Source organism: Camelus bactrianus, chromosome 35 (assembly GCF_048773025.1).
Source record: "Camelus bactrianus isolate YW-2024 breed Bactrian camel chromosome 35, ASM4877302v1, whole genome shotgun sequence".
Taxonomy (NCBI): Eukaryota; Metazoa; Chordata; class Mammalia; order Artiodactyla; family Camelidae; genus Camelus; species Camelus bactrianus.
The window spans coordinates 28,825,887-28,842,092 of record NC_133573.1 but is presented as its reverse complement, the minus strand read 5'-3'; the positions used below and the strand labels follow the sequence as shown (position 1 = coordinate 28,842,092).

At 47.0% G+C, this 16,206-nt stretch overlaps 2 protein-coding genes across 2 annotated transcripts in view; one reads left to right on the top strand and one right to left on the bottom strand.

Annotated features, from left to right (window-relative positions):
• Positions 1-221: 221 nt before the first annotated feature.
• Positions 222-10,030, bottom strand: TUBAL3 (tubulin alpha like 3). The gene is made up of 4 exons (XM_074358464.1): positions 10,004-10,030; positions 5,169-5,412; positions 2,949-3,097; positions 222-1,595 (listed from the first exon to the last, which is right to left on the bottom strand). The coding sequence occupies exons 1-4, from the start codon at positions 10,004-10,006 to the stop codon at positions 651-653; spliced, it is 1,341 nt and encodes a 446-aa protein (XP_074214565.1). The 5' UTR covers positions 10,007-10,030; the 3' UTR covers positions 222-650.
• Positions 10,031-12,131: 2,101 nt separating this feature from the next.
• The window catches only part of NET1 (neuroepithelial cell transforming 1), a 33,418-nt gene continuing 29,343 nt past the window's right edge, over positions 12,132-16,206 (top strand). Inside the window, exon 1 of the mRNA XM_074358460.1 lies at positions 12,132-12,389. Within this exon, the coding sequence (XP_074214561.1) occupies positions 12,262-12,389 (128 nt within the window). The 5' untranslated portion in view covers positions 12,132-12,261. The remainder of the gene's footprint in view (positions 12,390-16,206) is intronic.

Sequence of the window (16,206 nt, the reverse complement as noted above, 5' to 3'; positions counted from 1 at the left end):
GCATTTTTTCCCTAAATCTCTTAAGTGGTTCCAATGCAGGGTCCTGCCGGCCACACTTTGAGAAAATATCCTCGAGGACAGACGAGATGAACGAAATTACTTTCACCTTCGGATCTGCAGGACACAGAGATTCAGATTCTTGAGAAACCCAAGAATATTCTTGTCGTTTATTTGTATAAAGAACAAATCGAGACCTTAAGGTGGAAGAAGGAAGAGACGCGTTCTGAGAATATCCATTATTTAATCAAGGTACAAAATACAGACAGGGCGGAAATAACATCAATAATCATTATGTGCTGTTTTCCACCTCAGGAACAAAAGGGAAGGCATTCACTTTAGGGTTTCACAGCCACTTGGTTGAAAAAGCAAAGGACAAAGCCAGGTTTCTATTCCAACCAGGAAAAAAAAAAAAAAAACAAGACCCGCAAGTTCAAAGGCCTCCAAACCTGGGAATGTTCACGGGGGCAGCGATGAGTGACAGTCAGAGACAAGGAAACACACGCTCCTTGTTACCTTCAGCCCCTTTGAGCCTGGAACGCGGGGCCTTGCTTGACTTGATTTCCTTTTTCTTCTCATCAAGGGAACTCTACCCATTGAGTGCACAGTGTGACACTTCAGCTTAACATTCATTTTCACCAGTCGGCCTGGCGTCAGGAGCCCTGCCCCACTTCCTCGTAATCCCTCTCCAGGACGGCCAGGTCCTCCCTGGCCTCTGTGAACTCGCCTTCCTCCATGCCTTCCCTGATGTACCAGTGTAGGAACGCCCTCTTGGCATACATGAGGTCAAACCTGTGGCCCAGGCGGGCCCAGGCCTCCACCACAGCCGTGCTGTTGCTCAGCATGCAGACGGCCCGCCGGACCTCCGCCAGGTCCCCTCCCGGCACCGCCCTGGGCGGGTGACTGCTGATGCCCACCTTGAAACCCGTTGGACACCAATCTACAAACCGAACAGAGCTCCTTGTCCTCATGGCCTCAATCGCTGCGTTCACATCCCGGGGGACCACATCCCCTCTGTAGAGCAGGCAGCAGGCCAGGTACGTCCCCAGGCGAGGGTCACACTTGACCAGCTGGTTGGAGAACTGGGAGCAAGCAGCGGTGAGGTCCGACACGGACGGCTGCTCGTGGTGGGCGTGGTCGGCAGAGAGGATGGGGGCCAGGCTTGTCAGGGGGAAGTGTATTCTCGGGTAAGGTACGAGGTTGGTCTGGAATTCGATGAGGTCCACGTTCAGGGCGCCCTCAAACCGAAGGGAGGCGGTGATGGAAGAGACTGCCTGGCTTATCAGCCCATTGATGCTGGCGTAGGAGGGGCGCTCGACATCCAGTTTGTGGTGGCATATGTCATAGATGGCCTCATTGTCCACCAGGAGGGTGCAGTCCGCGTGCTCGAGGGTGGAGTGTGTGGTGAGGATGGAGTTGTAAGGCTCCACCACCGCACTGGAGATTCTGGGGGCCGGATAGACAGAGAGCTCCAGTTTAGTCTTCCTGCTGTATTCTGTCGAGAGCTGCTCCATTAAGAGGGATGTAAACCCTGACCCAGTGCCTCCTCCAAAGCTTCGGAAAATCATGAATCCCTGAAGTCCGCTGCACTGTTCCGCCTGGGGACGGGAAATGAGGTGAGAAGATTCAGCCAGGTAAACTCAGAAGCAGTGGTGACGGTGGGGCCAGGTCCCCAAAACAGAGAGAAGCTTTCAGAAAGGGCTGGTTTATCACAATTAACTGCACAACAAACACGGTCACTTTGAGACATACTCGAGTGGTTACTTCTGGAGTCGGGGGAGTGCTTTCCAGTTTTACCATAAGCAAAGGATAAATATTCAACTGTCTTTTGTTTCCCTTCATGAATTTTCGTGTTTGTGATCTAAAGTAAGGTCTTCATTCTAACAAAAGAAAATATTGAAGCAATATATTCCCCTCCCCCCTCCACGGAGGAAGAAGCCTTCACTGCTACACCCAGTCTGCTGTGCTGGTATAAAAGGCACTGTATTCCGTGGTGATTATGCCAAAGACCAAAATATTTACCAAAGGATTCTCCAGACACGGGTCCTTAACAAACAAGAATCAACTGTCAGTAAAACAGAGGGACCGATCTCCAGGTAGGATGTACCCACTGTCAACTTGGCACATTGGAACCTGACACGTCTGAGGGTGCTCCGGAAGTCTCCGACAGCAAGATAAGCCACGAATTAGCAGAAGCAAGAGCAGACGCTGGCCTGCCATTAAAAAGAAGGAAACCCTGCCATTTGCTACAAGACGGGTGTACGTGGAGGGCAATCATGCAACGTGAACTAAGACAAACACTGTATCGTCTCACTTATATGTGGAATTGAACAAAGTGCAACTCAGAAACAGAGTAGAAAAGTAGTTGCCAGCAGCTGGTGGGTGGGGGAAATGGTGAGCCATTAATCAAAGGGTATAAACTTTCACTTCAAAGATGAATAGGTTCTGGGGACTTAATGGGCAGCATGGTGACTGTCGTTAATGACACTGTATGTAGACTTGAAAGCTGCTGAGAGCACAGATCTTACATGTTGTCACCACACACACACACACACACACACACACACACACACACCCCAGGTAATTACGTGAAGGATGGATGTATCCCATTGCAATCTACACATGTGCCAGATCATCACGATGTACACCTTAACTTCACACAATGCTGTATATCAATTATATCTCAATAAATCAGGGGGAAATAAAGCAAAACCCTGCATCATGAGTGTAAAAAGAAAAGCAGGAGGCGATGCAGGCTGTGCAGTGAGTACAAAGGAAGCCTGATGTATGGCCACGTCACAACGCCCAGCGTGGAGTGTGCACAGGGGGCCCCCAGGTGAGCAGATGGGAGGCGATGGAGCTGCAGGTAGGAAGCTGGTGCTGCCTGGGCGGGTCCCGCGGGAGCCCAGGCCCTCACACCCAGCCCCAGGACAGGAGGGGGAGCTACTTGCCAGCTTTCGGATCTTCTCCAGCGCCAGGTCGATGACCTCCGGCCCCACAGAGTAGCGACCTCGGGCATAGTTGTTGGCAGCATCCTCCCTGCCACTAACGAGCTGCTCCGGGTGGAAGAGGGAGCGGTACCTGCCCGAGCGGATGCCGTCTGCGGGGGGAGGGCTGGTCAGCGCGCGCCCCTCCAGTACACTGCCAACCCTGCTAAGTCTCACAGCCCCGTCCCCGAGCCCCTGCTCTCCCCCAGCGCTGTGGGAAAGAAACAGGTTTAAACTGCTGACTCGGCCTTCCCTGGTCTAGGAAAAGGAAAAGGTACAATTATTCCCACATAAATTGAAAGCCTGTTTCTCCATCATACACCCTTTATTGGCTTCCCAGGGCTGCTGGAAAATTGCAGCACACTTGGCGCTTAAAATGAGAGGCATGTTGTTCAGGAGGCCAGAAGTGCAACATCAAGGCGTCGGCAGGGTTGGCGTCTCCCGGAGGCTCCGAGGCAGAAACCGTCCACGCCCCTCTCCCAGCTTCTGAGGACTGTGGACAGTTCTGGGAGTTCCTTGGCCTGCAGCTCCACCCCGCCAGTCTCTGCTTCCATCGTAAAGGGCCCCCTTTCCCTGTCCATGTGTCTTCTCTTCTTCTTATAAAGATACAGATGGTTGGATACAGGACCCACCCTATTCTGGAATGACCTCATCTTAACTAAGTGTATCTGCAAAGACCCCATTTCCAGATAAAGTCAGAACCTGGGGTTCCAGGTGGATGCAGATTTACGGGAGACTCCATTCAACCCCCAACACGTGCGTGGCACTTTGGCATTTTAAGACAAGGAGCCAACTGTGTGCTAGAAAAGGCTACCAATCTAACTCGGGGGCACTATGCTTCAAAAGAGGCTTGAACAAAGAAGGTGTGGCAAACTCAAACGCCCACAGGACTCCATGCAGTTAACACAAACACACGAAGCAGGGATGTTAACATGTTGGCAGGATTCACTACAACCACGGACAACCCTCGCTGGTTTCATTCGCTTACCATATCCGGGGCAGCAGGAGAAAACACAAAAACACAGCACTTCTGAGGCTGTGTCCCACTCCCCCCACCCCCCGCCCGGAGAATTACCCAAACGGCAGGATTCCTGAAGACCGACTCAGCGGTGTTTGGAGGGGTGGGGCTCTGGGATCGCCGCCCTGGTCACGCGGGATACACGTTGCACAGTTAAGGGCAGGTGCTTGAGAATCAGTTTCCTGGGTTCATAGCTGGCCTTCCTCCCTAAGCCCTACAGCGGTTACTTAAGAGTCTCTCAGCCTCGATTATTTCATCTCTGCAGTGAGGATAATAACAAGACCCTCCCTGGGTTATCATCACGAGGACTAAGTATGACCAGGGGCACAATGTGTGGCCCATGTGACGATTATAAACAATAATGATAAAACTGGGTTCATGACACGTGTATATGCAGAGGTGCCCACCGGCCTTGGCACCAAATAACCTGTAGTTAGTCCGAGAAGCTCACAGCCTAAGAGGAAACACGCTCATTTCCTAAGAGAAAGGTGGTCCTCTCAATACACCTTACCCTCCTGTTTATGACCATGAGCTTCTAAACCAGAATTTTGCCCACCCCTAAATGTTTAAATTTAATAAAATTGAGTTGAAATTACTATTAACTAATACACAAACACCAAAAAAAAAGCCCATCAAAGTTGGAATTTTTTAAAAGATATATTTCTAAACAAGTGGGCATATCATTCCAGGTGGACCACCTGCTTCTCACCTGAGGCTCCAGGCGGAGCTCAGCCTAAGGAGGGAATTTACGGAATTTAGGGAAGCCCGCTTCTTCCTGATAATATCCAGTTGAGTTCTTGAGGGTAGCTAAGTCCATAAATTGTTTCAGTTAAATCCACTTTCTGGGAGGTTAGTGATACAGCAGCATCGTTCATAAGGACACAGATGGCCCACTCTAATTCCCGGCACGTTCTCACTCTGCTCAGCGACTTGTGCACCTGGCCCATCACACAGGAAAAGAAGGCTAAGCTAGTCCTCCCTTTGGGTATGTCTGTCATGCTGACTGCCCTGAATGGCCACCGAGTGATCCTGTAAATTTGGAAAAGGTCCACACGATCCTGATCAGATACGTTCGTATCATCTGATGATCCCGCCCACTGACGCCTGACACGTCCGTTTTGACTGGGGGCCTGGTTAGGGACACTAGAATGTACTACGCACGTTACCTACAGCAGTTGGCTCCAGGTCCAGGAAGAGTGCTCTGGGCGTGTGCTTCCCAGCGCTTGTCTCACAAAAGAAGGAATCCAAGGGTGCCTCCGGAGGGTCTGTTTCAGCACCTGCCGCCTGATCCTTCCTGCCGTGGAGGCGAACACCGTCTGGCTGGATCCCGTGTTCCAGGCAGTAGAGCTCCCAGCAGGCAGCCCCAATCTGGACGCCAGCTTGGCCCACGTGGACAGAAAGGCACTCCCTCTGGAACGAGCAGCGGTAAGTTAGAACTGAGCACGCCTTCTTAACATGGCAGCACCAGCTACATCACTCCGCAGTCTGCCCATCCCTGACGGAAGCTAGGCCAGCGCGAGCCAGCAAGGGAACTTTATTATAAGGCTGATGAGAAGTGTCTCATGGAAACCAAAAACCAGGTGCAGGTGAGCTTCAGGAACAGCTGAGCCAAGCACCCCAGCTCATTCAACATAAATCAAGCACCTATTGTGTAACGGGCTAAGAATGAGTTAAGACATATCATGTATGTGTAAGATCAAGCTTTCTCACCCAGAAAAAAAAAATTAATTGTTAGAAAGAAATAAAACAAAAATCGACGTATAGCCTGACACATATTAAAACCCACTGCTGTAAGTTAAAGTTGTTACCTTTTCATAGCTTGAGATTTTTACATTTACTATCCATATGTGCTCTAAATAAGGAAGGATGTTCTAAGCTTAAAAGTAACACAAAGTTTACCAAAGAAACATGCTAGAGATTTAACAACCCCAAAATGTAAAAACTCTACACCGTAATAAACAAGAATGCTGATGGATGTAACGGGATTTCCATATAGCCCTTCATATGTGAGAGCTGTAGATAAGGCAATTTTATATACAGCAATTCAAAAAACAACTTGAGATATCTAGATAAATAGGCAAATGACATGCATGACTGAGCATCAGGCTGCACACCAGAAGCTGACACCACACTGTAAACTGACTAGACTTCAATAAAATATATATATTTACAAAAACAAGAGGCAAATGACATAAACAAATGAATTACAAAAGAAAGAAATCATCTAAAAGGCGAAGATTCACGCACAATGGCATTCACAGTATCATTATTTGTAAAAGTAAAAGCCAAGAACCAACCTACGTAACCATTCACCTGTTGTTGGGCCCTTAAAGGAAAGTGCGTCAGTACAATGGCATGTTGTGCTATCCCTAAGTATTTACCCCGCCTCCAAAAAACATTGTATGACATGGGAAATGCTTATGTTAAAATATTAAGTAAAAAAGCATATAAGTTATGTGATTGTCTATAAAATACGATGTCAAATACATTTAAAAATAAGCATAGGAAAAGGTCTTCAAAATGCAGCAAAATATGAACTCTCCTTATATCTGGGTAGCGGTTTTTTTCCTTCCTGTTTAAACTTTCCTATTTTTCTTCACCCTCATTAGCCTCCACTCTCCTCTGCCACTTTTAAATCACCGTTCACATTTTTTTTTAAGGCAAAAAACTTTTTTTTTCTTTTTGGTAATTTAAACAGACACAAATATCTATCCATCTAAGAGAGAGTTAAAAGAGAAGAAGTTAAATTCTAAACCTCGAAAGGGACAGCTATTGCTGACTTAATAGAGTTGCATTTTGATTGTCAGTGGTCACGGAGCAAGTCTATGCAGGGGGCTTACAGGGTGAGAAGCCTGTTTTCTGCCTCATCAGGACCCTTCGAGCTGTTTGCCTGATAAGCCAAGAGGCAACCCTGCCCTCCTCCGCCCAACAGCTGCACTTTCCCAAGGTCTGAGATGCCACAACAAAAAGACCACCAGTCGGAGGGAGGGACCCCTGGCCGGTCACACCCCGGCAGTCTGACCTGGACTCCGCTCCTGCTCAGCCCCACGATCCCTGCACTTTGCCTCCTTGATTCACCGGGCACAACACAGTGCTCTGCACTTTACGAGGAATTCAAGTTCATGACTTGAGTGGACTGTCCCTCTCGTTTCTTTTCTGTGCAACTGTCTCTCACGACAAAGGCAGTGAGCTCGGTTTAGGAAGCACTTCACCTAGTACCAGCCAATTTTCCAACCTCCACCCAGCACAGAAAAATCAAAACAACACACTCCATCATAAACAGCCTTCTCACACCCCTGTCGGCAAAGCACCATTTCATTCCTCTGCCCTCCTGATAGATTTAAAATGATCTCAGTACATTAGCTACTGTAATCAGATCAGAACTTCCCTAAATCCCTAGATTTAGGTAAGAACTTGGGTGGGGGGAGCATTCGTTGTTTCTACATCATTAAAACTGCGTACATGTAATTCCTCTGGTAACATCTGTCCATAGCTGTTTACAGCCAAGTCCACGGGGCATGCACACACTTGCTCACAATAGTCACAGTAAAAATAATCTCCAACATAAAAAAAAACTGAAGGCAAGTTCGTGTGCCCGCTGCACCATGAGGCCAAACAAACTGAAACATTGAAGTTTGGAGCAGAGAAGCGTTTATTGCAGGGCCAAGCAAGGAGGACAGGGTGGCTCATGCCCAAGAAAAACCCGGAACTCCCCGAAGGTTTTCAGCAAAGCCTATTTAAAGCCCAGGTGAGGGAGGGGGGTCACAGGGTGCCTGACCAGCTCGTGCACAATTCTCTGATTGGCTGGGGTCCAGGTAACAGGGCGGTCAACACTATCAACCCCCAGGCGCCAGAAGGTCTGAGGACCATGTGCTCTCCACCATCAAGGAGTTAATTTCTTCCCTTTGGTGGCAGTTTTAAGCATCTGAAAAGCTCAGGAAATATACAAAAGATACTATTATCGGGGTGCTTCAGAGACGAGCTGCAGCAGAGGATGTGGGGGAGGGTCTGACCCTGGAAGGCCCCGCAGGGTCCTGCTCAGGGACACAATCGCTGCTCTTCATGGGGTCTGTTCCCCAAGTGGTTCAGACGTGGGAGTGACACCGAGCTTTGTGAACTCGGCAGGAATGCTTAGCCCAGGAAGGACCAGTCTTGCCCATCCTGATTTGAGAAGCAGTTGCATTTATCACATAACTGGGTCCCTGGGGGGAAAAAGAAAGCTATCTCCACCTTACTCTTCTCTTAGCCTTTTCCTCCTTTCCAAACCATCTGTTAAAGCATTAGTCACACTAGGAAATAAAGCGACTGTACAATGCCCGCTGAGTATGAATAGTGATGTCACAGCATATGAGTAGATGCTGTTTAAAGCTTATTGGAATTACTCGGACAGCACAGTTTTCTAACTACCTTTTTATTTTGAGATAAATATGAATTGTAAGTTCACATGTGGTTGTAAGAAATAACACAGAAAGAGCTCAGGTTCCCCTTCCCCGTCTTTGCCCAGGGGAAATACCTTGCAAGATCTCGCCCAGAATATCAAAACTGATGCAGTCAAGACAGAGTATTTCCATTGCTGCAAGGATCCCACATGCAGAAAGGCATGATTTTTAAGAGCAAAAAAAATGAAATAAACATCCTTAAAATGTTGGCGAGAGAGTCCAACGGGGTGAGAAGATCGAAGATGAAAAGCATTTTGAACACTTGCTTCCATTTAAGAATTAAAAATTCTAAGATATTAAAAATTACCGTGATCAGCACATAGAAATTACACTGTTGGTAAAAAAGAGAAATTGGTGCAGCCACTGTGGAAATCAGTATGGGGGTTTCTCAAAAGACTAGGAACTGCCACATGACCCAGCAATTCCACTCCTGGGTATGCATTCGAGAAAAACAAAAAACACGAGTTAGAAAGGAGACATGCACCCCAGTGTTCACAGCAGCATTATTTATAATTGCCGAGCTATGGAAGCAACTTAAGCGTCTGTTAACAAAAGAAAGGATAAAGAAGATGTGGTATATTTCTCAGTCTGGAATACTACCCAGTCACAAAAAAGGACGAAATTTTGCCATTTGCAGCAATAGGGATGGACTTGGAGAACATTATGCTAAATGAAAGCAGTCAGAGAAAGACAAATACTGTATGACATCATGTACATGTGGAATCTAAAAATATACAAGAAACTAGTGAATATAACTAAAAAGAAGCAGACTCACAGATACAGAGAACAGAGTAGTGGTTACTAGCAGGTGCACTATAGGGGTGGGCACTTAAGAGGCACAAACTATTAGGTATAAAATAAGCTACAAGGATACATTACATTGTACAAGACAGGGAATGTAGCCAATATTTTACAGCATTTATAAATGGAGTATGACCTTTGAAAATTACGACTCACTATACTGCACACCAATAATTTACATAATATTGTACAGCAACTATACATCAATTAAAAAAAAACCCAAGAGGTTATAAGGAAAGTGGATCTTAAGAGGTGACCCCAAACAGAATTATTGTAACTGTATTCATTATTGCCCCCAAAGAGTCAGACTCCAGAGGGGACAAGACAGGGGTTCCTGCAGTTCACTCTGCCACACATTTACGAGCTTAGCAACGTGACTTGGGTCTGAAGTCCCCAGAAACTCTTGGGAGCATACCTCAAAGACAAGCTTTTGCTTTCCACAGAAAAATCAGCACCCTCGGTCTAAAGCAAGCGTTAAAAACTAAAAGAACAAGAAGCTCTTGCCTGGGTGCTCCTGTTAAAGAAAGTGAGCAACTGCAGACCAGTGAAGCTGCTCCCAAAAGCAGCAGCATTACAGATGAACAGACAAGATTCAAGTCTGACCCAAAGGCGAATACGGAAAGAAACAAATGTCTCTAAACACTTCTTCTCTTGGACTTAAGAATCTATTAAGAATTGTCCTGTGGGGGCAAATGTGAAGAATACAATTTGCTACATCACAGCGACACTATCAACGACACACAAGCCTCAGAGCCACTTACCATGCTGATCTGAAGGTGCCACCACGCCCCGGGGTAATGACCGAGGAGCCTGCCCAGGTGAGCTTTATGTCGGGGCAAGAAGTGACCCCACCAGAGGGCCCAGATGCAGCTTCCACTTAAAGCAACACAACCTCTTTTCAGGGTTTCCCTTCACTGGGCTCAAAGCAGCTCTAGCGGGCCTGACAGCCTGGGATCAAGGCTTGGCGCAACTATGGATAAATTCGCTGTGGGAACGATCGCAAGTTCCCAAAGGACTGATCATCTCTGATTGCACCATCAAAAAGCTGAGGACGGACTCCAACTTCTGAAGATTCCACCTAAGCACTAGGTTGAAAGGACGAGATTGCTGTTTCTGGGAGTAAAAATGTCAAATGGCAGCAATTTCATGGGGCACAGTCTAAGGCCCTGCATCTTATGAGGCTCTGTCTGAGCGGAGCCCACCTTCCCAGACGACACGTCTGTACCGTGTTACTGCTGCAAAGCCATACTCTTGTCTCTAACCTGGGGCGGACGTAGAAGAGAGCAGGTTCTTAGCTATGGGCATCTTACTGTCTATCTTCTTACTCTTTTTAAAGCTAAAACTTTTGGTCCTGTGTGTTGTAGTTGTAGTGCAAGTTTGGTACCTCAAGACTTTAAAAAAATACACAAAACACAAGAAAGTAAAAAAAAAAAATTTAATACCCAAAGTCTGACCACCTAAAGACATCTGAATACACTGATGTCATCATTTCCTCTGTTAAATCTCTGTGTTCATAACTCTGAACATACTGACGCCATAGTCCAAGTTTTTCTTTAAAAATTACAGTATAGTATTCTATCCCACACTTCACAGTTAACTTTTATTGGCTCAAAATATTCTTTCCAGTGGTTCAATCATAATTACCATTTTCCTATCATTGCTTATTAAGATGGTCTTTTATCTGATATTATAAACAACAATGCCATTAATAGCTTCATGTTGTAGGGGAAATAAAACTGTACTTCTACCCTCTTAGACTGTCCATCTGGGCAGGAGAGTTAAAACGGCAGAAAGTAGATTAATAGGAGAAAAGCAGAGAGATGGTTTCCTATACATGGGAGACCTGGTGTGAAAATTAAGACCCAAAGAGGCAGGGAAACCGGGGTGCCTATGCACTGGGTGGGACAAGGCGAGGGAACTGTGGGAATGTAACCAAAATATACGGGGAGACGAAAGGAAGATATGAGTTATTCAAACAAGGTCTGCTGGTACAGAATTCTCTGTCCTTTGACTCCCGCCAGCTGTGGTGATAAGAATTGATCTGGCCTCCTGGTGGGGTAGGGCGGCTATCCCAGGGGAGTTTCATCTCCTGCTTTCAGGAAGAAAGAGGGGAGGTCAGAAGGGTTTTCTTGCCCCTGGTGCTCTTCAAGTGCCTGTAGCTCAAAATAATCCTACTGCCGAAGTATATTTGGGGGTGGCACATTTTGCCACCCTTCAATGTATATATAATTTTATTTGTTATGAAAGGTTTCTAGAAAAGGAATCAGTGTCCAAGGAAAGGTTATTTTTTAAAGGCTTTAACACATTTTGGGTTACGCAGTCGTTTAAACCAAAGAAGTTGCTATCTAACAGCTGTCCTTTTTTCACGTGAGAAGGCCCTTTATCTGATGTGGCGCCTGCTTACAACTGCAGGGGGAAGGCACCGGGACTCTTTCTCTAAGGAGGTGCTGCGTCCTGCATCTCGAGACGGGAGGTCCAGTCACCAGATCTCACTGGCTTCCTAGAGACAGCCCTGAGAACACAGCCCCATCACCTTTGGTAACTGGGATTTATCGCACATGAACAATTCAGCGCGTACAAACCTCGCTTTAGGTCATCACTTCCAACCTCTCTTCTCCCGAAATGCTAAGAACGATCTAAAACGCTTCCAATTTGCCTTCGCCTGTGGTGCAAGTCCTAATACACAGTGACCCAGTCACGGGGCCTTGGGGATCTAGGAGCGGAGTCAGAACTAGCTCTAAGGCCATTCACTTATCAGCAGGGTAGACCCCTCCCCTTCCAGTTTCTGCACCTTTAAGCCCCGGGGGGGAGGGGGCGGGACTCCATGTTTCCTAGCAACCGAGCGCCGTCTCCTGATTGGCTGGTCGCCGCGTGGCCGCCATTTTCAAACCCCGGAAGATGGCGGCGGCGGTGGCGGCGCCCTCCTGACAGGAGCCCCTCTCCCGGCCCAGGCGGTCGGGCGCCCTGCCGCTCCCTGCGGGCCTCCCGGGCACCCGGCCACCGCGCACCCCTCCGCACCATGGAGCCTGAGCTGGCGGCCCGGAAGCAGGGCCGGCCGCGGAGGCTAAGCCGCCGGGCCTCCGGGCTCAGCGCGGGCGGCGCCACGGAGCCTTTGGCCGACACCCCCGGGCCGGGACCTGACGGCAGGTGAGCGCGGGGGCGGCAGCGCCTGGGGGCCCGCGTGTCCGGGCGGAGCCGGGGAGGGGGTAGGGGAGGGCCGGGGAGCAGGTGAGGTAGGGCTGCGGAGGGGCGGGCTGCTTACTTTCCTTCTCCCCCCCCCCTCCCCTCCCTCTGCTCCCCTCCTCTCCCCCCTCCTCCTCTTCCTATCAGTCCTCCTCTTCCTCCGCGTCCTCCCGTTCTTCCTCCTACCCCTTTTTCTTCTTCTCCTCCCCCCACCTCCTCTCCCCTCTCCTCTCCCTGTTCCCGCATTTCCCCTCCTCTTCCTCCTTCTCCCTCTCCTCCTCCTCCTCTTCCCCCTCCTCCTCTTCCCCCTCCTTCTCTCCTCCCCCCACCTCCTCTCCCCTCTCCCTGTTCCCGCACTTCCCCTCCTCTTCCTCCTTCTCCCTCTCCTCCTCCTCCTCTTCCCGCTCCTCTTCTCCCCTCACCTCCGCTCCTCCTCCTCTCTCCCCTGCTCTCCCCCCTCATCTCCCCTCCTCCCCCCCAACCTCCCCTCCTCCCCCCTTACCTCCCTCAGAAGGTCCTCTCTCCACACCTGGCAACCTGGAATTGGGGTGATCCCTAAATGCCAACGAGGAGCTGGGGGTTGCGGAGAGGAATTGCCACGGGAGCCGAAGGACTTCTAGCAGAAGCCAAACTTCTAGCCTAAAAGCAAGCATTAAAATAAAATGTTTTCTGTCCAGTGATGTTAAAGGGATGTTAATGCCTCCTACTATACTTCAATGAAAAAAAAAGTTGAAAAAAATGTTTCGTCGGGGCCAGAATCCCTCTTTTCGAGAACTGGCCAAGTCGGTGAACAGAACGCAGCTCAGGGCTCCAGCCTCCTGGGTAAAGAGATGGAAGAGGATGGTCGCTGACTTTTTAGCTGTTGACACATTTCACACTGTCGGTGTGTCTGCAAAGGGTGGACAGTAGATGCGGGTTTCTGTGTCTGGAAGAGGAGCCGTGTGAGACAGTACTGAAAACAAACAGCATTGGAGGTGGTAGGTCCCAGTGACTGGTTGGACCTGTCATCTTTAAGGTTATGTCCTCATCCATAAGTGGGGGTTATAATAGTACCCCCCCATAAGTTGTGCAGTTCAGTGAGATAATGCATCTAAGCCTGCACACACAACGCTCTCTCCAAATGTTAATTGTTGTTTGTTGGTTTTTATCTATAAGACTAATTCCACATCTGCTCCATCTTTTCAGAAGTCCCTATGGTCCACTACACATTATTGCTTGAGATAAACTGCAATTCCTTAAATAATTTGCATTCCAGTCATGCCTGCATGTGCCAATCCGTTTTTGAGGGCAAGGAAAACACTTTGATCAACTCTTACAAACTCACTATAAGTTACCGTAGAGAGAGCTAGACTTTTTCATTAGATACTGATCTTTATATTGAAGTTTAGGATAATCCTAGCCTGAAACCTTTATACTGATTACAGCCTGTATGTAAGAGATAGTGTGAGAGCAGAAACAAAGAAGTCATGAGAGGAGTTACCTCACTTGTATGGTCTGGTACGCTTTACGAAGATGGTGTTGAGCTGCCCTTCTGCCGTTTATAATTACAGTTCAGCTCTTAGTTACTTGCCTTAATGGAGGAGGGCAGTGACACAAATCCTAATCTCTGAAAATATAATTTGGCTTAAGAATGAATTAACAGGACGATTTTCTTTTTGAACATCAGCTTCATCATTATAATTATGCTTCATTCAGACTAAATCTAGTTTCCTGTAAAAATAATTTACATAGTTTGAAAACGCACCAAATAACGCAAAGGGAAGTATGTTAGAGGCCAAGGAATAATCACAATGGGGTTGATGGGAAACACAGTTTCATATACCAAGCTAGTTCCTTCAGGTATCAGTTTAAGTTATGGCTTAAATATTGTAACTAGTTGGATACATGAAAAAAGGAGATTGGACCAAAATTCTTATTTCAGCCTTTGAACTCCCTTTAAATGGACTGTACTCGGTCTTTTCTAGAAAGGCCACTTTTAATGTTTTATGAAATTAAAACTTTTTCCCACAAGGATTTAAAATAGCTATTACATTTTGAATCTGACCCCTGTGAAAAAATGACTTATGTGTCTTTCCAAGATCTTTGAAAGTTGGCATTGACTCACATGCTTTCCGGGCACAATTTGTTTTTTGGGTTTCTGTTTTCCATGGGTATTCAAAATAAATAGGTACTTGTTACTGAAATAGGAAAAAATAGCATACCGCAAAGCTGATTACAGCTGGTGCTGGAAAGAATCTTGCCATCCAGTTGGAAATATTTTTCCAGTTTGCTGACCTGTTTAAAATTCCTAAGAGCTAAATCTTTCCAGTTTTCAAACATCAAATTCATTCTGAGGTCAGTGTGGACAATTCAAGGGAATTAAGAAATAAATAGCTTTGGCTTTCTGTTCTCCTAATACTTGTCTTATACCAGAAAGGAAGTGTTATATTGAGTATTTTAAGTGCTACCACGATTACTACTTTGTAATGAATATTTGTGTTAGATTAGAAACAATCTTCTGAAAAGTCGTTAACTGCTGCTTCTCAACCCAGTCCCCACTGATGGCTCTTTCCAACCATGTAGCACATGACAGGGCTCACCTAGAGCAGTGTTTTCAGGAAGTGTCATCTGTGGATGATACGGTGTGAAGGCCCAGTTTTCCCTGTAGTCTTTTGGCATTTGCTTATACTATATCTATGTATGCTATAATACTATATGTATTCTTCAGCTGTATGAATTATAATATATTCCCACGTCTTAGTGTTTTATCAAAAATCACACTGTTTTCTTCATTGTTGCTTGACTTTTCTGCAGTGGCAAGGAAAATCATCAGTTCCTTAGGTTATCTTGCTCCACTAAAGAGGCCCTCAAAAAAATTCTTGAACTCTAAACAATTATTTAGGAAATGTTTACTTTAAATGTCTGAAGATCTTTCTCCATCTGTTTCTAATTACTGTACATGGCATCATATTTCACTATGCCAGGAGCCTTAGTAATGAGGGAGGAGAAGGAAATTTTCCTACCAGCTTTACAGGGAGCCCTTCTTCTGATCAGCTTCTCCCCTCCAGCCTTGCTGGTGTTCCTCTGTTGTAAGCAGCACGGAGCTGCCTCTTAACTGGTCTTCCTGATCAGTCTTGTCTTCTTGTTACTAAGAATTCAGTCGCTGAGAGCTGCCCCACATATTCAAGATCAAATCCACACTCTAAGGGTTATATGTAAGGCCCTTTATCATGATCCAGCCCATCTTAGCCCATCTTTATTTCTTTTGATACTCAGATGTAAGAAACTGCAGCTTCCTGAATGTAAGCCACTTCACTCTCCCTGAACAGGTACCCTTTCCTTTGCCCTCAGGGCCTTCCTGGCTCGTGTATGCTTAGCTAATTGCTATTTCTGTTTGACTCAGCTTTAGTGTTACTCAAGTATTCATTCCTCTGTGAAGCCGCTTTGATACTCTCTTTCTTCTTGGAGCCATTTTCCCGTGTGTTCCTTGTCAAAATGTAAACAAACTCCTGCTTTATGTTTAGCGTAGGAAACTACAGAGGCTCTTGTGTTTGATATAAGCTTGTAAATTTCCGTAGAAATAACTGCCGTCGTGGTGTTTCTAAAACTTACAGTGGCATCAGGGGTCAAGGGTGAGAGAGGGAGTATACAAAGGGACAATGGCCTGACAGTCCAGGAAGCTAAGCAGTAACTTCTGTAATAATCGGCCCCAAATGGCCAGGACTCCATCGGTAACTGCCAGCCTCCCGAATTTTCATCCTTGCTTCCAACTTGGAGCCAACCAGAGCAAGTCACACCTGCA

Excerpts from the sequence above, each read along its gene's own strand:
- TUBAL3 (XM_074358464.1), bottom strand. Across the intron at positions 3,098-5,168 it reads CCTGGAGCCAACTGCTGTAG|ACGGCATCCGCTCGGGCAGG; the intron begins GTAACGTGCGTA and ends CTCCCCCCGCAG. Across the intron at positions 1,596-2,948 it reads TGGAGAAGATCCGAAAGCTG|GCGGAACAGTGCAGCGGACT; the intron begins GCAAGTAGCTCC and ends TCCCGTCCCCAG.